This window comes from Oncorhynchus masou, unplaced genomic scaffold, assembly GCF_036934945.1.
Source record: "Oncorhynchus masou masou isolate Uvic2021 unplaced genomic scaffold, UVic_Omas_1.1 unplaced_scaffold_2127, whole genome shotgun sequence".
NCBI lineage: Eukaryota > Metazoa > Chordata > Actinopteri > Salmoniformes > Salmonidae > Oncorhynchus > Oncorhynchus masou.
Genome location: NW_027008605.1, coordinates 9,055 through 34,753, shown reverse-complemented (window position 1 = coordinate 34,753; position 25,699 = coordinate 9,055). Strand labels below are relative to the sequence as shown.

Sequence of the window (25,699 nt, the reverse complement as noted above, 5' to 3'; positions counted from 1 at the left end):
CATATATAGTTGAGTCAGTAGTCTCATATATAGTTGAGTCAGTAGTCTCATATATAGTTTTGTCAGTTGTCTCATATATAGTTGAGTCAGTTGTCTCATATGTAGTTGTGTCAGTAGTCTCATATATAGTTGAGTCAGTAGTCTCATATATAGTTGAGTCAGTAGTCTCATATATAGTTGAGTCAGTAGTCTCATATATAGTTGAGTCAGTAGTCTCATATATAGTTGAGTCAGTTGTCTCAAAAGCATATCCTCATATCTCTACAAAGGGCATGTACCAGTCAGGCATTGCTAATAGTCTGTTTGTGCTGTTGACACCAACTGTTACAGTCTGGTTGTCATGCACATCACAAGACTGTGTCAGCTGCTGAGATAAAGCTTAGGAATTAGACTCAGGGAGCTAACACAAATCTAATGTTCTCAGACACGGTTACATAGGGGTCACTCTGAGAGACAAGGTTACATAGGGGTCACTCTGAGAGACAAGGTTACATAGGGGTCACTCTGAGAGACAAGGTTACATAGGGGTCACTCTGAGAGACAAGGTTACATAGGGGTCACTCTGAGAGACAAGGTTACATAGGGGTCACTCTGAGACACAAGGTTACATAGGGGTCACTCTGAGACACAAGGTTACATAGGGGTCACTCTGAGAGACAAGGTTACATAGGGGTCACTCTGAGAGACAAGGTTACATAGGGGTCACTCTGAGACACAAGGTTACATAGGGGTCACTCTGAGGGACAAGGTTACATAGGGGTCACTCTGAGAGACAAGGTTACATAGGGGTCACTCTGAGGGACAAGGTTACATAGGGGTCACTCTGAGAGACAAGGTTACATAGGGGTCACTGAGAGACAAGGTTACATAGGGGTCACTCTGAGAGACAAGGTTACATAGGGCTCACTGAGAGACAAGGTTACATAGGGGTCACTCTGAGACACAAGGTTACATAGGGGTCACTCTGAGGGACAAGGTTACATAGGGGTCACTCTGAGAGACAAGGTTACATAGGGGTCACTGAGAGACAAGGTTACATAGGGGTCACTCTGAGAGACAAGGTTACATAGGGCTCACTCTGAGAGACAAGGTTACATAGGGGTCACTCTGAGAGACAAGGTTACATAGGGGTCACACTGAGAGACAAGGTTACATAGGGGTCACTCTGAGAGACAAGGTTACATAGGGGTCACTCTGAGGGACAAGGTTACATAGGGGTCACTGAGAGACAAGGTTACATAGGGGTCACTCTGAGGGACAAGGTTACATAGGGGTCACTCTGAGGGACAAGGTTACATAGGGGTCACTCTGAGGGACAAGGTTACATAGGGGTCACTCTGAGGGACAAGGTTACATAGGGGTTACTGAGAGACAAGGTTACATAGGGGTCACTCTGAGGGACAAGGTTACATAGGGGTCACTCTGAGAGACAAGGTTACATAGGGGTCACTCTGAGGGACAAGGTTACATAGGGGTCACTCTGAGAGACAAGGTTACATAGGGGTCACTCTGAGAGACAAGGTTACATAGGGGTCACTGAGAGACAAGGTTACATAGGGGTCACTCTGAGAGACAAGGTTACATAGGGGTCACTCTGAGAGACAAGGTTACATAGGGGTCACTCTGAGGGACAAGGTTACATAGGGGTCACTCTGAGGGACAAGGTTACATAGGGGTCAATCTGAGAGACAAGGTTACATAGGGGTCACTCTGAGAGACAAGGTTACATAGGGGTCACTCTGAGGGACAAGGTTACATAGGGGTCACTCTGAGGGACAAGGTTACATAGGGGTCACTGAGAGACAAGGTTACATAGGGGTCACTCTGAGAGAGAAGGTTACATAGGGGTCACTCTGAGAGACAAGGTTACATAGGGGTCACTCTGAGAGACAAGGTTACATAGGGGTCACTCTGAGAGACAAGGTTACATAGGGGTCACTCTGAGACACAAGGTTACATAGGGGTCACTCTGAGACACAAGGTTACATAGGGGTCACTCTGAGGGACAAGGTTACATAGGGGTCACTCTGAGGGACAAGGTTACATAGGGGTCACTCTGAGAGACAAGGTTACATAGGGGTCACTCTGAGAGACAAGGTTACATATAGGGGTCACTCTGAGGGACAAGGTTACATAGGGGTCACTCTGAGAGACAAGGTTACATAGGGGTCACTCTGAGAGACAAGGTTACATAGGGGTCACTCTGAGAGACAAGGTTACATAGGGGTCACTCTGAGAGACAAGGTTACATAGGGGTCACTCTGAGGGACAAGGTTACATAGGGGTCACTCTGAGGGACAAGGTTACATAGGGGTCACTCTGAGAGACAAGGTTACATAGGGGTCACTCTGAGAGACAAGGTTACATAGGGGTCACTCTGAGAGACAAGGTTACATAGGGGTCACTCTGAGAGACAAGGTTACATAGGGGTCACTCTGAGAGACAAGGTTACATATAGGGGTCACTCTGAGAGACAAGGTTACATAGGGGTCAATCTGAGAGACAAGGTTACATAGGGGTCACTCTGAGAGACAAGGTTACATAGGGGTCACTCTGAGAGACAAGGTTACATAGGGGTCACTCTGAGACACAAGGTTACATAGGGGTCACTCTGAGACACAAGGTTACATAGGGGTCACTCTGAGGGACAAGGTTACATAGGGGTCACTCTGAGGGACAAGGTTACATAGGGGTCACTGAGAGACAAGGTTACATAGGGGTCACTCTGAGAGACAAGGTTACATAGGGGTCACTCTGAGAGACAAGGTTACATAGGGGTCACTCTGAGGGACAAGGTTACATATAGGGGTCACTCTGAGACACAAGGTTACATAGGGGTCACTCTGAGGGACAAGGTTACATAGGGGTCACTCTGAGGGACAAGGTTACATAGGGGTCACTGAGAGACAAGGTTACATAGGGGTCACTCTGAGAGACAAGGTTACATAGGGGTCACTCTGAGGGACAAGGTTACATAGGGGTCACTCTGAGGGACAAGGTTACATAGGGGTCACTCTGAGAGACAAGGTTACATAGGGGTCACTCTGAGAGACAAGGTTACATAGGGGTCACTCTGAGGGACAAGGTTACATAGGGGTCACTCTGAGGGACAAGGTTACATAGGGGTCACTCTGAGAGACAAGGTTACATAGGGGTCACTCTGAGGGACAAGGTTACATAGGGGTCACTCTGAGACACGTGTTACATAGGGGTCACTCTGAGGGACAAGGTTACATAGGGGTCACTCTGAGAGACAAGGTTACATAGGGGTCACTCTGAGGGACAAGGTTACATAGGGGTCACTCTGAGAGACAAGGTTACATAGGGGTCACTCTGAGAGACAAGGTTACATAGGGGTCACTCTGAGAGACAAGGTTACATAGGGGTCACACTGAGAGACAAGGTTACATAGGGGTCACTCTGAGAGACAAGGTTACATAGGGGTCACTCTGAGACACGTGTTACACAGAGACAGTCACTGATGTCATGCATCATGCAGCCAGTGGTTGTGTAGGTAGGTGTCATAGAAGCATCTCTACCAACCCAGAGACAGACATTCAGCCTGAACTCTTTATTCTAGCCTGTCCCCATGGCCCAGCAGGACGCTCTGTCTGAAGTCAAAGTTCAGGTCGTATTTATAGACTCACATGTATCGTAGATGAGGGTTCTGGGAGAAAGCCCGGGCCTGGATAGAGTGCAGACTGCAGTTTATAATGATTCTGAAAGAAACATGAACAAACAGACAGTAGAAGAAGTGATTAATGTTGGTACTGAACGATATCAGAAGGCAGGAGTCTTCTAATGTTCTCCCATGTTATCATCAGCTTGGTCATATTATAATCAGCTTGGTCTTTAATCAGCTTGGTCATATTATAGTCAGCTTGGTCATATTATAATCAGCTTGGTCTTTAATCAGCATTGGTCATATTATAATCAGCTTGGTCTTTAATTAACTTGGTCTTAATCAGCTTGGTCATATTATAATCAGCTTGGTCTTTAATCAGCTTGGTCATATTATAATCAGCTTGGTCTTTAATCAGCTTGGCAATATTATAATCAGCTTGGTTTTTAATCATCTTGGACTTTAATTAGCTTGGTCATATTATAATCAGCTTGGTCATATTATAATCAGCTTGGTCTTTAATCAGATTGGTCTTTAATCAGCTTGGTCAAATTATAATCAGCTTGGTCTTTAATCAGCTTGGTCATGTTATAATCAGCTTGGTCATATTATAATCAGCTTGGTCATATTATAATCAGCTTGGTCATATTTTAATCAGCTTGGTCATATTATAATCAGCTTGGTCATATTATAATCAGCTTGGTCTTTAATCAGCTTGGTCATATTGTAATCAGCTTGGTCATATTTTAATCAGCTTGGTCATATTATAATCAGCTTGGTCTTTAATCAGCTTGGTCATATTATAGCCAGCTTGGTCATATTATAATCAGCTTGGTCATATTATAATCCGCTTGGTCATATTATAATCAGCTTGGTCATATTATAATCAGCTTGGTCATATTATAATCAGCTTGGTCATATTATAATCAGCTTGGTCATATTATAATCAGCTTGGTCTTTAAACAGCTTGGTCTTTAATCAGCTTGGTCTTTAATCAGCTTGGTCATATTATAATCAGCTTGGTCATATTATAATCAGCTTGGTCATATTATAATCAGCTTGGTCATATTATAATCCGCTTGGTCATATTATAATCAGCTTGGTAATATTATAATCAGCTTGGTCATATTATAATCAGCTTGGTCATATTATAATCAGCTTGGTCTTTAAACAGCTTGGTCTTTAATCAGCTTGGTCTTTAATCAGCTTGGTCATATTATAATCAGTTTGGTCTTTAATCAGCTTGGTCATATTATAATCAGCTTGGTCTTTAATCAGCTTGGTCATATTATAATCAGCTTCGTAATATTATAATCAGCTTGGTCATATTTTAATCAGCTTGGTCATATTATAATCAGCTTGGTCATATTAATCAGCTTGGTCATGTTTTAATCAGCTTGGTATTTAATCAGCTTGGCCTTTAATCGGCTTGGTCTTTAATTAGCTTGGTCATACTAGAATCAGCTTGGTCTTTAATCAGCTTAGTCATACAATAATCAGCTTGGTCATATTATAATCAGCTTGGTCTTTAATCATCTTGGTCTTTAATCAGCTTGGTCATATTATAATCAGCTTGGTCATATTATAATCAGCTTGGTCTTTAATCAGCTTGGTCATATTATAATCAGCTTGGTCATATTATAATCAGCTTGGTCATGTTTTAATCAGCTTGGTCTTTAATCAGCTTGATCATATTATAATCAGCTTGATCACATTATAATCAGCTTGGTCTTTAATCAGCTTGGTCATATTATAATCAGCTTGGTTTTTAATCAGCTTGGTCATATTATAATCAGCTTGGTCTTTAAAAAGCTTGATCTTTAATCAGCTTGGTCTTTAATCAGCTTGGTCATATTATAACCAGCTTGGTCATATTATAACCAGCTTGATCATATTATAATCAGCTTGGTCAGCTTGGTCATATAATCAGCTTGGTCTTTAATCAGCTTGGTCATATTATAACCAGCTTGGTCATATTTTAATCAGCTTGGTCATATTATAACCAGCTTGATCATATTATAATCAGCTTGGTCATTTTATAGTCAGCTTGGTTATATTATAATCTGCTTGATCATATTATAACCAGCTTGGTCATATTATAATCAGCTTGGTCATATTATAATCAGCTTGGTCATGTTTTAATCAGCTTGGTCTTTAATCAGCTTGGCCTTTAATCGGCTTGGTCTTTAATCAGCTTGGTCATATTATAATCAGCTTGGTCTTTAATCAGTTTGGTCATATTATAATCAGCTTGGTCTTTAAACAGCTTGGTCTTTAATCAGCTTGGTCATATTATAATCAGCTTGGTCATATTATAATCAGCTTGGTCATATTATAATCAGCTTGGTCATATTTTAATCAGCTTGGTCATATTATAATCAGCTTGGTCATATTATAATCAGCTTGGTCATATTATAATCAGCTTGGTCATATTATAATCAGCTTGGTCTTTAATCAACTTGGCCTTTAATCGGCTTGGTCTTTAATCAGCTTGGTCATATTATAATCAGCTTGGTCATATTATAATCAGCTTGGTCATATTATAATCAGCTTGGTCTTTAATCAGCTTGGTCATATTATAATCAGCTTGGTTTTTAATCATCTTGGACTTTAATTAGCTTGGTCATATTATAATCAGCTTGGTCATATGATAATCAGCTTGGTCTTTAATCAGCCTGGTCTTTAATCAGCTTGGTCATATTATAATCAGCTTGGTCATATTATAATCAGCTTGGTCTTTAATCAGCTTGGTCATATTATAATCAGCTTGGTCATATTATAATCAGCTTGGTCATGTTTTAATCAGCTTGGGATTTAATCAGCTTGGCCTTTAATCGGCTTGGTCTTTAATTAGCTTGGTCATACTAGAATCAGCTTGGTCTTTAATCAGCTTAGTCATATAATAATCAGCTTGGTCATATGATAATCAGCTTGGTCTTTAATCAGCCTGGTCTTTAATCAGCTTGGTCATATTATAATCAGCTTGGTCATATTATAATCAGCTTGGTCTTTAATCAGCTTGGTCATATTATAATCAGCTTGGTCATATTATAATCAGCTTGGTCATATTATAATCAGCTTGGTCATATTATAATCAGCTTGGTCATATTTTAATCAGCTTGGTCATATTATAATCAGCTTGGTCATATTATAATCATCTTGGTCATGTTTTAATCAGCTTGGTCTTTAATCAGCTTGGCCTTTAATCGGCTTGGTCTTTAATCAGCTTGGTCATATTATAATCAGCTTGGTCATATTATAATCAGCTTGGTCATATTATAATCAGCTTGGTCTTTAATCAGCTTGGTCATATTTTAATCAGCTTGGTCATATTATAATCAGCTTGGTCATATTATAATCAGCTTGGTTTTTAATCCGCTTGGTCATATTATAATCAGCTTGGTCTTTAATCAGCTTGGTCATATTTTAATCAGCTTGGTCATATTATAATCAGCTTTGTCATATTATAATCAGCTTGGTCATATTATAGGCAGCTTGGTCATGTTTTAATCAGCTTGGCCTTTAATCAGCTTGGTCATATTATAATCAGCTTGGTCTTTAATCAGCTTGGTCATACTTTAATCAGCTTGGTCATATTATAACCAGCTTGGTCATATTATAATCAGCTTGGTCATATTATAACCAGCTTGGTCATATTATAGTCAGCTTGGTCGTATTATAATCAGCTTGGTCATATTTTAATCAGCTTGGTCATATTATAATCAGCTTGGTCATGTTTTAATCAGCTTGGTCATGTTTTAATCAGCTTGGTCATATTATCATCAGCTTGGTCATATTATCATCAGCTCGGTCATATTATAATCAGCTTGGTCATGTTTTAATTAGCTTGGTTATATTATAATCAGCTTGGTCATATTATAATCAGCTTGGTCTTTAATCAGCTTGGTCTTTAATCAGCTTGGTCATATTATAATCACCTTGGTCATATTATAATCAGATTGGTCATGTTTTAATCAGCGTGGTCTTTAATCGGCTTCGTCTTTAATCAGCTTGGTCATATTATAATCAGCTTGGACCTTTAATCAGCGTGGTCGTACTATAATCAGCTTGGTCATATTATAATCAGCTTGATCATATTACAATCAGCTTGGTCTGTACTGGTACCCCCTGTATATAGCCTCCACATTGACTCTGTACCTTAACACCCTGTATACAGCCTCCACATTGACTCTGTACCGTAACACCCTGTATATAGCCTCCACATTGACCCTGTACCTTAACACCCTGTATATAGCCTCCATATTGACTCTGTACCTTAACACCCTGTATATAGCCTCCATATTGACCCTGTACCTTAACACCCTGTATATAGCCTCCACATTGACTCTGTACCATAACACCCTGTATATAGCCTCCACATTGACTCTGTACCTTAACACCCTGTATATAGCCTCCATATTGACTCTGTACCTTAACACCCTGTATATAGCCTCCACATTGACTCTGTACCATAACACCCTGTATATAGCCTCCACATTGACTCTGTACCTTAACACCCTGTATATAGCCTCCACATTGACTCTGTACCTTAACACCCTGTATATAACCTCCACATTGACTCTGTACCGGTACCCCCTGTATATAACCTCCACATTGACTCTGTACCTGTACCCCCTGTATATAACCTCCACATTGACTCTGTACTGGTACCCCCTGTATATAGCCTTCACATTGACTCTGTACCTTAACACCCTGTATATAGCCTCCACATTGACTCTGTACCGTAACACCCTGTATACAGCCTCCACATTGACTCTGTACCGTAACACCCTGTATATAACCTCCACATTGACTCTGTACCTTAACACCCTGTATATAACCTCCACATTGACTCTGTACCTTAACACCCTGTATACAGCCTCCACATTGACTCTGTACCGTAACACCCTGTATATAGCCTCCACATTGATCCTGTACCTTAACACCCTGTATAGCCTCCACATTGACTCTGTACCGTAACACCCTGTATACAGCCTCCACATTGACTGTGTACCTTAACACCCTGTATATAGCCTCCACATTGACTCTGTACCGGTACCCCCTGTATATAGTCTCCACATTGACTCTGTACCTTAACACCCTGTATATAGCCTCCACATTGACTCTGTACCGTAACACCCTGTATACAGCCTCCACATTGACTCTGTACCTTAACACCCTGTATATAGCCTCCACATTGACTCTGTACCTTAACACCCTGTATATAGCCTCCACATTGACTCTGTACCGGTACCCCCTGTATATAGCCTCCACATTGACTCTGTACCGTAACACCCTGTATATAGCCTCCACATTGACTCTGTACCGGTACCCCCTGTATATAGCCTCCACATTGACTCTGTACCGTAACACCCTGTATATAGCCTCCACATTGACTCTGTACCGGTACCCCCTGTATATAGCCTCCACATTGACTCTGTACCGGTACCCCCTGTATATAGCCTCCACATTGACTCTGTACCTTAACACCCTGTATATAGCCTCCACATTGACTCTGTACCTTAACACCCTGTATATAGCATCCACATTGACTCTGTACCGGTACCCCCTGTATATAGCCTCCACATTGACTCTGTACCTTAACACCCTGTATACAGCCTCCACATTGACTCTGTACTGGTACCCCCTGTATATAGCCTCCACATTGACTCTGTACCTTAACACCCTGTATATAGCCTCCACATTGACTCTGTACCGGTACCCCCTGTATATAGCCTCCACATTGACTCTGTACCTTAACACCCTGTATATAGCCTCCACATTGACTCTGTACCGGTACCCCCTGTATATAGCCTCCACCTTGACTCTGTACCTTAACACCCTGTATATAGCCTCCACATTGACTCTGTACCTTAACACCCTGTATACAGCCTCCACATTGACTCTGTACCGGTACCCCCTGTATATAGCCTCCACATTGACTCTGTACCTTAACACCCTGTATACAGCCTCCACATTGACTCTGTACATTAACACCCTGTATATAGCCTCCACATTGACTCTGTACCGGTACCCCCTGTATATAGCCTCCACATTGACTCTGTACCTTAACACCCTGTATATAGCCTCCACATTGACTCTGTACCTTAACACCCTGTATATAGCATCCACATTGACTCTGTACCGGTACCCCCTGTATATAGCCTCCACATTGACTCTGTACCTTAACACCCTGTATACAGCCTCCACATTGACTCTGTACTGGTACCCCCTGTATATAGCCTCCACATTGACTCTGTACCTTAACACCCTGTATATAGCCTCCACATTGACTCTGTACCGGTACCCCCTGTATATAGCCTCCACATTGACTCTGTACCTTAACACCCTGTATATAGCCTCCACATTGACTCTGTACCGGTACCCCCTGTATATAGCCTCCACCTTGACTCTGTACCTTAACACCCTGTATATAGCCTCCACATTGACTCTGTACCTTAACACCCTGTATACAGCCTCCACATTGACTCTGTACCGGTACCCCCTGTATATAGCCTCCACATTGACTCTGTACCTTAACACCCTGTATACAGCCTCCACATTGACTCTGTACATTAACACCCTGTATATAGCCTCCACATTGACTCTGTACCGGTACCCCCTGTATATAGCCTCCACATTGACTCTGTACCTTAACACCCTGTATATAGCCTCCACATTGACTCTGTACCTTAACACCCTGTATATAGCCTCCACATTGACTCTGTACCTTAACACCCTGTATATAGCATCCACAATGACTCTGTACCGGTACCCCCTGTATATAGCCTCCACATTGACTCTGTACCTTAACACCCTGTATACAGCCTCCACATTGACTCTGTACCTTAACACCCTGTATATAGCATCTTCAATGACTCTGTACTGGTACCCCCTGTATATAGCCTCCACATTGACTCTGTACCGGTACCCCCTGTATATAGCTTCCACATTGACTCTGCACCAGTACCCCCTGTATATAGCCTCCACATTGACTCTGTACCTTAACACCCTGTATACAGCCTCCACATTGACTCTGTACCGTAACACCCTGTATATAGCCTCCACATTGACTCTGTACCTTAACACCCTGTATATAGCCTCCACATTGACTCTGTACCGTAACACCCTGTATATAGCCTCCACATTGACTCTGTACCATAACACCCTGTATATAGCCTCCACATTGACTCTGTACCGTAACACCCTGTATATAGCCTCCACATTGACTCTGTACCATAACACCCTGTATATAGCCTCCACATTGACTCTGTACCGTAACACCCTGTATATAGCCTCCACATTGACTCTGTACCTTAACACCCTGTATATAACCTCCACATTGACTCTGTACCGGTACCCCCTGTATATAGCCTCCACATTGACCCTGTACCTTAACACCCTGTATATAGCCTCCACATTGACTCTGTACCGTAACACCCTGTATATAGCCTCCACATTGACTCTGTACCGTAACACCCTGTATATAGCCTCCACATTGACTCTGTACCATAACACCCTGTATATAGCCTCCACATTGACTCTGTACCGTAACACCCTGTATATAGCCTCCACATTGACTCTGTACCTTAACACCCTGTATATAACCTCCACATTGACTCTGTACCGGTACCCCCTGTATATAACCTCCACATTGACTCTGTACCGGTACCCCCTGTATATAGCCTCCACATTGACTCTGTACCGTAACACCCTGTATATAGCCTCCACATTGACTCTGTACCGGTACCCCCTGTATATAGCCTCCACATTGACTCTGTACCTTAACACCCTGTATATAACCTCCACATTGACTCTGTACCTTAACACCCTGTATATAACCTCCACATTGACTCTGTACCGGTACCCCCTGTATATAGCCTCCACATTGACTCTGTACCTTAACACCCTGTATATAGCATCCACATTGACTCTGTACCTTAACACCCTGTATATAACCTCCACATTGACTCTGTACCGGTACCCCCTGTATATAGCCTCCACATTGACTCTGTACCGGTACCCCCTGTATATAGCCTCCACATTGACTCTGTACCTTAACACCCTGTATATAGCATCCACAATGACTCTGTACCGGTACCCCCTGTATATAGCCTCCACATTGACTCTGTACCTTAACACCCTGTATATAGCATCCACATTGACTCTGTACCGGTACCCCCTGTATATAGCCTCCACATTGACTCTGTACCTTAACACCCTGTATATAGCATCCACAATGACTCTGTACTGGTACCCCCTGTATATAGCCTCCACATTGACTCTGTACCGGTACCCCCTGTATATAGCTTCCACATTGACTCTGCACCAGTACCCCCTGTATATAGCCTCCACATTGACTCTGTACCTTAACACCCTGTATACAGCCTCCACATTGACTCTGTACCGTAACACCCTGTATATAACCTCCACATTGACTCTGTACCGTAACACCCTGTATATAGCCTCCACATTGACTCTGTACCTTAACACCCTGTATATAGCCTCCACATTGACTCTGTACCGTAACACCCTGTATATAGCCTCCACATTGACTCTGTACCATAACACCCTGTATATAGCCTCCACATTGACTCTGTACCGTAACACCCTGTATATAGCCTCCACATTGACTCTGTACCATAACACCCTGTATATAGCCTCCACATTGACTCTGTACCGTAACACCCTGTATATAGCCTCCACATTGACTCTGTACCATAACACCCTGTATATAGCCTCCACATTGACTCTGTACCGTAACACCCTGTATATAACCTCCACATTGACTCTGTACCGGTACCCCCTGTATATAACCTCCACATTGACTCTGTACCGGTACCCCCTGTATATAGCCTCCACATTGACTCTGTACCTTAACACCCTGTATATAACCTCCACATTGACTCTGTACCGGTACCCCCTGTATATAGCCTCCACATTGACCCTGTACCTTAACACCCTGTATATAGTCTCCACATTGACTCTGTACCTTAACACCCTGTATATAGCCTCCACATTGACCCTGTACCTTAACACCCTGTATATAGTCTCCACATTGACTCTGTACCATAACACCCTGTATATAACCTCCACATTGACTCTGTACCGTAACACCCTGTATATAACCTCCACATTGACTCTGTACCGGTACCCCCTGTATATAGCCTCCACATTGACCCTGTACCTTAACACCCTGTATATAGCCTCCACATTGACTCTGTACCGTAACACCCTGTATATAGCCTCCACATTGACTCTGTACCGTAACACCCTGTATATAGCCTCCACATTGTTGTTTTATTGTGTTACTTTTTACAATTTTTTATTTCATTTGGGAAATATTTTCTTAACTCTTCTTGAACTGCACTGTTGGTTGAGGGCTTGTCAGTAAGTAAGTTCTACACTTGTTGTGCTGGCTGGCTGGCTGGCTGGCTGGCTGGCTGCCTGTCTGCCTGCCTGCCTCTCTTTCTCTCTCTGCAGTAGCCAGTCATCATGATGGTAAGCAGTGATAAGCACCATTGCAGGTTATGAAGAGATGGCAGCACCACTGTGATGTGAGAGTGATCCAGTTAAGTAACAATCCCCCTCTGTCTCCAGCAGCACCACTGTGATGTGAGAGTGAACCAGTGAGAGTGATATAGCACCCCCTCTACCAGTCCCTATAATGGACACATTCCCATGGCTAGCACCCCCTCTACCAGTCCCCATAATGGACATATTCCCATGGCTAGCACCCCCTCTACCAGTCCCCATAATGGACACATTCCCATGGCTAGCACCCCCTCTACCAGTCCCCATAATGGACACATTCCCATGGCTAGCACCCCCTCTATCAGTCCCCATGGCTAGCACCCCCTCTACCAGTCCCCATAATGGACACATTCCCATGGCTAGCACCCCCTCTACCAGTCCCCATAATGGACACATTCCCATGGCTAGCACCCCCTCTACCAGTCCCCATAATGGACACATTCCCATGGCTAGCATAGCCTTTCTTTAGACAGCTGTCTATATTCCCATAGCTTAGCCTTTCTCTAGATAGCTGCCTATATTCCCATAGCTTAGCCTTTCTCTAGACAGCTGCCTATATTCCCATAGCTTAGTCTTTCTCTAGACAGCTGCCTATATTCCCATAATCTAGTCTTTCTTTAGACAGCTGTCTATATTCCCATAGCTTAGCCTTTCTTTAGACAGCTGCCTATATTCCCATAGCTTAGCCTTTCTTTATACAGCTGCCTATGGCTGTATTACTAAACATAGGTCACTACTTCAAAAGTCAAAGGTAGTGGATTATATAGGGAATAGGGTGCCATAGGGCTCTGATCTAAAGTAGTGCACAATATAGGGAATTGGGTGCCATAGGGCCCTGGTGTAAAGTAGTGCACTATATAGGGAATAGGGTGCCATAGGGCCCTGGTCTAAAGTAGTGCACAATTTAGGGAATCGGGTGCCATAGGGCCCTGGTGTAAAGTAGTGCACTATATAGGGAATAGGGTGCCATAGGGCTCTGATCTAAAGTAGTGCACAATATAGGGAATCGGGTGCCATAGGGCTCTGATCTAAAGTTGTGCACTATATAGGGGATAGGGTGCCATAGGGCTCTGATCTAACGTAGTGCACTATATAGGGGATAGGGTGCCATAGGGCTCTGATCTAAAGTAGTGCACAATATAGGGAATCGGGTGCCATAGGGCTCTAAAGTAGTGCACTATATAGGGAATCGGGTGCTGTCGGGTTCTGGTCTAAAGTAGTGCACTATATAGGGAATAGGGTGCTGTCGGGTTCTGGTCTAAAGTAGTGCACTATATAGGGAATAGGGTGCTGTCGGGTTCTGGTCTAAAGTAGTGCACTATATAGGGAATAGGGCTCCATAGGGCTCTGGTCTAAGGTAGTGCACTATATAGGGAATAGGGCTCTTGTCTAAAGTAGTGCACTATATAGGGAATTGAGCTCTTGTCAAAAGTAGTGCACTATATAGGGAATCGGGTGCCATAGGGCCCTGGTGTAAAGTAGTGCACTATATAGGGAATAGGGCTCCATATGGCTCTGGTCTAAAGTAGTGCACTATATAGGGAATAGGGCTCCATAGGGCTCCTGTCTAAAGTAGTGCACTATATCGGGAATCGGGTGCCATAGGGCTCTAAAGTAGTGCAATTTATAGGGAATAGGGTGCCACTTGGGACGCTGCCCTGTTGTATCAACACTTACAGCCTCTGTAGTCCAGTGTACAGCTCCATGTCCACGTCTCTCAGAGTCTGCAGTCCTGTCCAGTTCTCTATGTGTCTGAAACAGAGTAACAAATCATTTTCTTTCATCGGTAGTAATAACAGGGCAGTAGTAACAGGGCAGCAGTAACAGGGCAGTAGTAACAGGGCAGCAGTAACAGGGCAGTAGTAACAGGGCAGCAGTAACAGGGCAGTAGTAACAGGGCAGCAGTAACAGGGCAGTAGTAACAGGGCAGTAGTAACAGGGCAGTAGTAACAGGGCAGCAGTAACAGGGCAGCAGTAACAGGGCAGCAGTAACAGGGTAGTAGTAACAGGGCAGTAGTAACAGGGCAGTAGTAACAGGGCAGCAGTAACAGGGCAGCAGTAACAGGGTAGTAGTAACAGGGCAGCAGTAACAGGGCAGTAGTAACAGGGCAGTAGTAACAGGGCAGTAGTAACAGGGAAGCAGTAACAGGGCAGTAGTAACAGGGCAGCAGTAACAGGGCAGTAGTAACAGGGCAGTAGTAACAGGGCAGCAGTAACAGGGTAGTACTAACAGGGCAGTAGTAACAGGGCAGCAGTAACAGGGTAGTAGTAACAGGGCAGTAGTTACAGGGCAGCAGTAACAGGGCAGCAGTAACAGGGCAGCAGTAACAGGGCAGCAGTAACAGGGCAGCAGTAACAGGGTAGTAGTAACAGGGCAGTAGTTACAGGGCAGCAGTAACAGGGCAGCAGTAACAGGGCAGCAACACCCACAGCACCTGGCCTACAGCAGAGCCTGGACCTGCTAGAGCAGTACTGCCAGACCTGGGCCCTGGCAGTAAACACCCATAGTACCTGGACTACAGCAGAGTCTGGACCTGCTAGAGCAGTACTGCCAGACCTGGACCCTGGCAGTAAACCCCAAAAATACTAAAATAATGATTTTCCAGAGAAGATCTAGATCTCAGGGAATTAGACCAAAATATATAGAGTACTGCACACACTACAATTACTTAGGTTAAAAAAATAAGCTAAACTGGACACCTTAATGATGCAGTGAATTAACTAAGAGAGGAAGTATGCAGGGAATTATACTTAATTAAAAAACTAATTCAATACCAATTAAAATTGGGTTTTAACTAATTGAATGTGTCATTGAATAAATTCTACTAGTGGTAATGGTAGAAGTAGAGATATGAGAGAAATACATTACACTAGTGGTAATGGGGTAATCCTGTCCAACAACAGAGTAGTGTTGACTGATGAGAGGAGGAATCCTGTCCAACATCAGAGTTGTGTTGACTGATGAGAGGAGGAATCCTGTCCAACATCAGAGTAGTGTTGACTGATGAGAGGAGGAATCCTGTCCAACATCAGAGTAGTGTTGACTGATGAGAGGAGGAATCCTGTCCAACAACAGAGTAGTGTTGACTGATGAGAGGAGGAATCCTGTCCAACATCAGTAGTGTTGACTGATGAGAGGAGGAATCCTGTCCAACAACAGAGTAGTGTTGACTGATGAGAGGAGGAATCCTGTCCAACATCAGAGTAGTGTTGACTGATGAGAGGAGGAATCCTGTCCAACATCAGAGTAGTGTTGACTGATGAGAGGAGGAATCCTGTCCAACATCAGAGTAGTGTTGACTGATGAGAGGAGGAATCCAGTCCAACATCAGAGTAGTGTTGACTGATGAGAGGAGGAATCCTGTCCAACAACAGAGTAGTGTTGACTGATGAGAGGAGGAATCCTGTCCAACATCAGAGTAGTGTTGACTGATGAGAGGAGGAATCCTGTCCAACATCAGAGTAGTGTTGACTGATGAGAGGAGGAATCCTGTCCAACAACAGAGTAGTGTTGACTGATGAGAGGAGGAATCCTGTCCAACATCAGAGTAGTGTTGACTGATGAGTGGAGGAATCCTGTCCAACATCAGAGTAGTGTTGACTGATGAGAGGAGGAATCCTGTCCAACAACAGAGTAGTGTTGACTGATGAGAGGAGGAATCCTGTCCAACAACAGTAGTGTTGACTGATGAGAGGAGGAATCCTGTCCAACATCAGAGTAGTGTTGACTGATGAGAGGAGGAATCCTGTCCAACAACAGAGTAGTGTTGACTGATGAGAGGAGGAATCCTGTCCAACAACAGAGTAGTGTTGACTGATGAGTGGAGGAATCCTGTCCAACAACAGAGTAGTGTTGACTGATGAGAGGAGGAATCCTGTCCAACATCAGAGTAGTGTTGACTGATGAGAGGAGGAATCCTGTCCAACATCAGAGTAGTGTTGACTGATGAGAGGAGGAATCCAGTCCAACATCAGAGTAGTGTTGACTGATAGGAGGAGGAATCCTGTCCAACATCAGTAGTGTTGACTGATGAGAGGAGGAATCCTGTCCAACATCAGAGTAGTGTTGACTGATGAGAGGAGGAATCCTGTCCAACATCAGAGTAGTGTTGACTGATGAGAGGAGGAATCCTGTCCAACATCAGAGTAGTGTTGACTGATGAGAGGAGGAATCCTGTCCAACAACAGAGTAGTGTTGACTGATGAGAGGAGGAATCCTGTCCAACATCAGAGTAGTGTTGACTGATGAGAGGAGGAATCCTGTCCAACATCAGAGTAGTGTTGACTGATGAGAGGAGGAATCCTGTCCAACATCAGAGTAGTGTTGACTGATGAGAGGAGGAATCCTGTCCAACATCAGAGTAGTGTTGACTGATGAGAGGAGGAATCCAGTCCAACATCAGAGTAGTGTTGACTGATGAGTGGAGGAATCCTGTCCAACAACAGAGTAGTGTTGACTGATGAGAGGAGGAATCCTGTCCAACATCAGAGTAGTGTTGACTGATGAGAGGAGGAATCCTGTCCAACATCAGAGTTGTGTTGACTGATGAGAGGAGGAATCCTGTCCAACATCAGAGTAGTGTTGACTGATGAGTGGAGGAATACTGTCCAACAACAGAGTAGTGTTGACTGATGAGAGGAGGAATCCTGTCCAACATCAGAGTAGTGTTGACTGATGAGAGGAGGAATCCTGTCCAACAACAGAGTAGTGTTGACTGATGAGAGGAGGAATCTTGTCCAACAACAGAGTAGTGTTGACTGATGAGAGGAGGAATCTTGTCCAACAACAGAGTAGTGTTGACTGATGACTGTTGCAGACAGATGACAGAGGTGATCATGTCCAACATCAGAGTAGTGTTGACTGATGAGAGGAGGAATCCTGTCCAACATCAGAGTAGTGTTGACTGATGAGAGGAGGAATCCTGTCCAACATCAGAGTAGTGTTGACTGATGAGAGGAGGAATCCTGTCCAACATCAGAGTAGTGTTGACTGATGAGAGGAGGAATCATGTCCAACATCAGAGTAGTGTTGACTGATGAGAGGAGGAATCCTGTCCAACATCAGAGTAGTGTTGACTGATGAGAGGAGGAATCCTGTCCAACATCAGAGTAGTGTTGACTGATGAGAGGAGGAATCCTGTCCAACAACAGAGTAGTGTTGACTGATGAGAGGAGGAATCCTGTCCAACAACAGAGTAGTGTTGACTGATGAGAGGAGGAATCATGTCCAACATCAGAGTAGTGTTGACTGATGAGAGGAGGAATCCTGTCCAACAACAGAGTAGTGTTGACTGATGAGAGGAGGAATCCTGTCCAACATCAGAGTAGTGTTGACTGATGAGAGGAGGAATCCTGTCCAACATCAGAGTAGTGTTGACTGATGAGAGGAGGAATCCTGTCCAACAACAGAGTAGTGTTGACTGATGAGAGGAGGAATCCTGTCCAACATCAGACTAGTGTTGACTGATGAGAGGAGGAATCCTGTCCAACAACAGAGTAGTGTTGACTGATGAGAGGAGGAATCTTGTCCAACAACAGAGTAGTGTTGACTGATGAGAGGAGGAATCTTGTCCAACATCAGAGTAGTGTTGACTGATGAGAGGAGGAATCCTGTCCAACATCAGAGTAGTGTTGACTGATGAGAGGAGGAATCTTGTCCAACATCAGAGTAGTGTTGACTGATGAGAGGAGGAATCTTGTCCAACATCAGAGTAGTGTTGACTGATGAGAGGAGGAATCCTGTCCAACATCAGTAGTGTTGACTGATGAGAGGAGGAATCCTGTCCAACAACAGTGTAGTGTTGACTGATGAGAGGAGGAATCATGTCCAACATCAGAGTTGTGTTGACTGATGAGAGGAGGAATCCTGTCCAACATCAGAGTAGTGTTGACTGATGAGAGGAGGAATCCAGTCCAACATCAGAGTAGTGTTGACTGATGAGAGGAGGAATCTTGTCCAACATCAGAGTAGTGTTGACTGATGAGAGGAGGAATCCTGTCCAACATCAGAGTAGTGTTGACTGATGAGAGGGGGAATCCTGTCCAACAACAGAGTAGTGTTGACTGATGAGAGGAGGAATCTTGTCCAACATCAGAGTAGTGTTGACTGATGAGAGGAGGAATCCTGTCCAACAACAGTGTAGTGTTGACTGATGAGAGGAGGAATCATGTCCAACATCAGAGTTGTGTTGACTGATGAGAGGAGGAATCCTGTCCAACATGAGAGTAGTGTTGACTGATGAGAGGAGGAATCCTGTCCAACAACAGAGTAGTGTTGACTGATGAGAGGAGGAATCCTGTCCAACAACAGAGTAGTGTTGACTGATGACTGTTGAAGACAGATGACAGAGGTGATCATGTCCAACATCAGAGTAGTGTTGACTGATGAGAGGAGGAATCTTGTCCAACATCAGAGTAGTGTTGACTGATGAGAGGAGGAATCCTGTCCAACATCAGAGTAGTGTTGACTGATGAGAGGAGGAATCTTGTCCAACATCAGAGTAGTGTTGACTGATGAGAGGAGGAATCCTGTCCAACATCAGTAGTGTTGACTGATGAGAGGAGGAATCCTGTCCAACAACAGTGTAGTGTTGACTGATGAGAGGAGGAATCATGTCCAACATCAGAGTTGTGTTGACTGATGAGAGGAGGAATCCTGTCCAACATGAGAGTAGTGTTGACTGATGAGAGGAGGAATCCTGTCCAACAACAGAGTAGTGTTGACTGATGAGAGGAGGAATCCTGTCCAACAACAGAGTAGTGTTGACTGATGACTGTTGAAGACAGATGACAGAGGTGATCATGTCCAACATCAGAGTAGTGTTGACTGATGAGAGGAGGAATCCTGTCCAACAACAGAGTAGTGTTGACTGATGAGAGGAGGAATCATGTCCAACATCAGAGTTGTGTTGACTGATGAGAGGAGGAATCCTGTCCAACAACAGAGTAGTGTTGACTGATGACTGTTGAAGACAGATGACAGAGGTGATCATGTCCAACATCAGAGTAGTGTTGACTGATGAGAGGAGGAATCCTGTCCAACAACAGAGTAGTGTTGACTGATGACTGTTGAAGACAGATGACAGAGGTGATCATGTCCAACATCAGAGTAGTGTTGACTGATGAGAGGAGGAATCCAGTCCAACATCAGAGTAGTGTTGACTGATGAGAGGAGGAATCCTGTCCAACAACAGAGTAGTGTTGACTGATGAGAGGAGGAATCCTGTCCAACATCAGACTAGTGTTGACTGATGAGAGGAGGAATCCTGTCCAACAACAGAGTAGTGTTGACTGATGAGAGGAGGAATCCTGTCCAACATCAGAGTAGTGTTGACTGATGAGAGGAGGAATCCAGTCCAACATCAGAGTAGTGTTGACTGATGAGAGGAGGAATCCTGTCCAACATCAGAGTAGTGTTGACTGATGAGAGGAGGAATCCTGTCCAACAACAGAGTAGTGTTGACTGATGAGAGGAGGAATCCAGTCCAACATCAGAGTAGTGTTGACTGATGAGAGGAGGAATCCTGTCCAACAACAGAGTAGTGTTGACTGATGAGAGGAGGAATCCAGTCCAACATCAGAGTAGTGTTGACTGATGAGAGGAGGAATCCTGTCCAACAACAGAGTAGTGTTGACTGATGAGAGGAGGAATCCTGTCCAACATCAGACTAGTGTTGACTGATGAGAGGAGGAATCCTGTCCAACAACAGAGTAGTGTTGACTGATGAGAGGAGGAATCCTGTCCAACATCAGAGTAGTGTTGACTGATGAGAGGAGGAATCCAGTCCAACATCAGAGTAGTGTTGACTGATGAGAGGAGGAATCCTGTCCAACATCAGAGTAGTGTTGACTGATGAGAGGGGGAATCCTGTCCAACATCAGAGTAGTGTTGACTGATGAGAGGAGGAATCCTGTCCAACATCAGAGTAGTGTTGACTGATGACTGTTGAAGACAGATGACAGAGGTGATCATGTCCAACATCAGAGTAGTGTTGACTGATGAGAGGAGGAATCCTGTCCAACAACAGAGTAGTGTTGACTGATGACTGTTGAAGACAGATGACAGAGGTGATCATGTCCAACATCAGAGTAGTGTTGACTGATGAGAGGAGGAATCCTGTCCAACATCAGAGTAGTGTTGACTGATGAGTGGAGGAATCCTGTCCAACATCAGAGTAGTGTTGACTGATGAGAGGAGGAATCCAGTCCAACATCAGAGTAGTGTTGACTGATGAGTGGAGGAATCCTGTCCAACATCAGAGTAGTGTTGACTGATGAGAGGAGGAATCCAGTCCAACATCAGAGTAGTGTTGACTGATGAGAGGAGGAATCCAGTCCAACATCAGAGTAGTGTTGACTGATGAGAGGAGGAATCCTGTCCAACATCAGAGTAGTGTTGACTGATGAGTGGAGGAATCCTGTCCAACAACAGAGTAGTGTTGACTGATGAGAGGAGGAATCCAGTCCAACATCAGAGTAGTGTTGACTGATGAGAGGAGGAATCCTGTCCAACAACAGAGTAGTGTTGACTGATGAGAGGAGGAATCCTGTCCAACAACAGAGTAGTGTTGACTGATGAGAGGAGGAATCCTGTCCAACATCAGAGTAGTGTTGACTGATGAGAGGAGGAATCCTGTCCAACATCAGAGTAGTGTTGACTGATGAGAGGAGGAATCCTGTCCAACATCAGAGTAGTGTTGACTGATGAGAGGAGGAATCCTGTCCAACATCAGAGTAGTGTTGACTGATGAGAGGAGGAATCCAGTCCAACATCAGAGTAGTGTTGACTGATGAGAGGAGGAATCCTGTCCAACAACAGAGTAGTGTTGACTGATGAGAGGAGGAATCCTGTCCAACATCAGAGTAGTGTTGACTGATGAGAGGGATGTATACTAGGAGGGGAATATGATAGTCCTATATCATACTGTAGCACACCAAAGTATACCCTCAGAGACCACAAGGTACTGTCCCAAATGACACCCTATTTCCTAAATAGTGCACTACTTTTGACCAGAGCCCTATAGTAATTTAGGGAATAGGGTGCCATTTGAGTGCTTTCCAAAATAAAGAAGTAGTGTAATAGATGTGATACTGTGTAAAGCCGTCCCTCCCTCCCTCCTCTCCTCTTCTCTCCACTGAGGAATCACTTCTATTTGTTATTTAAAGAACTCACTATTTCACGATCTTGTCAAGAGGCCACCCTACACAAACATCCAAGATCTCCCAAATTGTAATCTTCTCTGATACTCTGTTGTTTCCAATAGGGCTGATTCTCTCTATTGATTCCAACAGGACTGCCTCCACATGATTTATGAGGTGGTTATTATGATCTACAACACTGCTCCTTCTGACTTAATGGGGCAATGTTAAATAAAATATAACATCTCAGGAGTGCTCTCCCTGCATTCTACATTCACCTCTTTTCCTTTCTGTTTCCTTTCTGTTCCGTCTCTGTCCCTTTCTGTTTCCTTTCTGTTCCGTCTCTGTCCCTTTCTGTTTCCTTTATGTTCCCTTTCTGTTCCCTTTCTGTTCCCTTTCTGTTTCCTTTCTGTTCCCTTTCTGTTTCCTTTCTGTTTCCTTTCTGTTCCCTTTCTGTTCCCTTTCTGTTTCCTTTCTGTTTCCTTTCTGTTCCCTTTCTGTTCCCTTTCTGTTTCCTTTCTGTTCCCTTTCTGTTTCCTTTCTGTTCCCTTTCTGTTTCCTTTCTGTTTCCTTTCTGTTCCCTTTCTGTTCCCTTTCTGTTTCCTTTCTGTTTCCTTTCTGTTCCCTTTCTGTTCCCTTTCTGTTTCCTTTCTGTTCCCTTTCTGTTTCCTTTCTGTTCCCTTTCTGTTTCCTTTCTGTTCCCTTTCTGTTTCCTTTCTGTTTCCTTTCTACTTCCTTTCTGTTTCCTTTCTGTTTCCTTTCTACTTCCTTTCTGTTTCCTTTCTGTTTCCTTTCTACTTCCTTTCTGTTTCCTTTCTGTTCCCTTTCTACTTCCTTCTGTTCACTTTCAACTTCCTTTCCGTTCCCTTTCTGTTTCCTTTCTGTTTCCTTTCTGTTCCCTGTCTGTTTCCTTTGTTTCCTTTCTGTTCCCTTTATACTTCCTTTCTGTTTCCTTTCTGTTCCCTTTCTAATTCCTTTCTGTTCCCTTTATACTTCCTTTCGGTTCCCTTTCTACTTCCTTTCTGTTCCCTTTCTGTTTCCTTTCTACTTCCTTTCTGTTCCCTTTCAACTTAATTTCTGTTCCCTTTCTACTTCCTTTCTGTTTCCTTTCTACTTCCTTTCTGTTTCCTTTGTTCCCTTTCTACTTCCTTTCTGTTTCCTTTCCTTTCCCTTTCTACTTCCTTTCTGTTTCCTTTCTACTTCCTTTCTGTTTCCGTTCTACTTCCTTTCTGTTTCCTCTCTGTTCCCTTTCCCTTTCTGTTTCTTTTCTACTTCCTTTCTTCTTCCTTTCTACTTCCTTTATGTTCCCTTTCTACTTCCTTTCTGTTCCCTTTCTGTTCCCTTTCTACTTCCTTTCTGCTTCCTTTCTACTTCCTTTCTGTTTCCTTTCTACTTCCTTTCTGTTCCCTTTCTGTTTCCATTCTACTTCCTTTCTACTTCCTTTCTACTTCCTTTCTACTTCCTTTCTGTTCCCTTTCTGCTTCCTTTCTACTTCATTTCTGTTTCCTTTCTACTTCCTTTCTGTTTCCTTTCTGTTTCCTTTCTATTCCCTTTCTGTTTCCTTTCTACTTCCTTTCTACATCCTTTCTGTTCCATTTCTACATCCTTTCTGTTCCCTTTATGTTCCCTCTCTGTTTCGTTTCTACTTCCTTTCTGTTTCCTTTCTGTTTCCTTTCTGTTCCCTTTATGTTCCCTCTCTGTTTCGTTTCTACTTCCTTTCTGTTTCCTTTCTGTTTCCTTTCTACATCACTTCTGTTCCCTTTCTGTTCCCTGTCTGTTTCCTTTCTACTTACTTTCTGTTTCCTTTCTACTTCCTTTCTGTTTCCTTTCTACTTCCTTTCTGTTCCCTTTCTACTTCCTTTCTGCTTCCTTTCTGTTCCCTTTCTGTTTCCTTTCTACTTCCTTTCTGTTTCCTTTCTGTTTCCTTTCTGCTTCCTTTCTCTTTCCTTTGTTTCCTTTCTGCTTCCTTTCTGTTCCCTTTCTGTTCCCTGTCTGTTTCCTTTCTGTTTCCTTTCTGTTCCCTTTCTACTTCCTTTCTGTTTCCTTTCTACTTCCTTTCTGTTTCCTTTCTACTTCCTTTCTGTTCCCTTTCTGTTTCCTTTCTACTTCCTTTCTGTTTCCTTTCTGTTTCCCTTCTGTTTCCTTTCTACTTCCTTTCTGTTTCCTATCTGTTTCCTTTCTGGTCCCTTTCTGCGAGAGAAAGTTACATCCATAATGTACAGTATGGAGCCCTGTGTTCTGTGTGGTCCAACAGTTAGTGTGGTGGACCTCGGATCACATGTCCAGTCTAGACTACTAGAGTCAGCACGGGTTCACATCTGACTCATACCGGATCACATGTCTAGTCTAGACTACTAGATTCAGCACGTGTTCACATCTGACTCATACCGGATCACATGTCCAGTCTAGACTACTAGAGTCAGCACGGGTTCACATCTGACTCATGCCGGATCACATGTCTAGTCTAGACTACTAGAGTCAGCACGGGTTCACATCTGACTCATACCGGATCACCAGTCCAGTCTAGACTACTAGAGTCAGCACGGGTTCACATCTGACTCATACCGGATCACCAGTCCAGTCTAGACTACGAGAGTCAGCACGGGTTCACATCTGACTCATACCGGATCATATGTCCAGTCAAGACTACTAGAGTCAGCACGGCTTCACATCTGATTCATGCCCTTCTGACTCACAAACTCTCCTACCATTCCTGTCTCCTCTTCACTGTCCAATCCAAATCAAATAAATACATAAAAACCCACCCAAAAATATGGAATATGAGCATCAAGCATTACAAATACTAAATAAATAACCTTAGGTGTTCTGAGCTCTTCTGTAAACAGGACAAACATAATCATGTTGTGATTAGTGAGGTGTGCTGGGGTAGCCCCCAGTCTGCTCTCTGCCGGGGTAGCCCCCATTCTGCTCTCTGCCAGGGTAGGCCCACAGTATGCTCTCTGCCAGGGTAGCCCACAGTCTCTTCTCTGCTGGGGTAGCCCACAGTATGCTCTCTGCCAGGGTAGCCCACAGTCTGTTCTCTGCTGGGGTAGGCCCCATTCTGCTCTCTGCCGGGGTAACCCACAGTCTGTTCTCTGCTGGGGTAGCCCACAGTCTGCTCTCTGCTGGGGTAGCCCACAGTCTGCTCTCTGCCGGGGTAGCCCCCAGTCTGCTCTCTGCCAGGGTAGCCCACAGTCTGCTCTCTGCCGGGTTAGCCCACAGTCTGCTCTCTGCCGGGGTAACCCACAGTCTGCTCTCTGCCGGGGTAGCCCACGGTCTGCTCTCTGCCGGGGTAGCCCCCAGTCTGCTCTCTGCCGGGGTAGCCCACAGTCTGCTCTCTGCCGGGGTAGCCCCCAGTCTGCTCTCTGCCGGGGTAGCCCCCAGTCTGCTCTCTGCCGGGGTAGC

General features: G+C 44.1%; 1 protein-coding gene across 1 annotated transcript in view; it reads right to left on the bottom strand.

The window, feature by feature from the left end:
• The window catches only part of LOC135532947 (NT-3 growth factor receptor-like), a 61,133-nt gene extending 46,193 nt beyond the window's left edge, over positions 1 to 14,940 (bottom strand). The window contains exons 1-2 of the mRNA XM_064960374.1: positions 14,834 to 14,940; positions 3,648 to 3,719 (exon numbers count right to left, since the gene is read on the bottom strand). Coding sequence (XP_064816446.1) covers positions 3,648 to 3,719; positions 14,834 to 14,940 — 179 coding nt within the window. The remainder of the gene's footprint in view (positions 1 to 3,647; positions 3,720 to 14,833) is intronic.
• Positions 14,941 to 25,699: the final 10,759 nt, after the last annotated feature.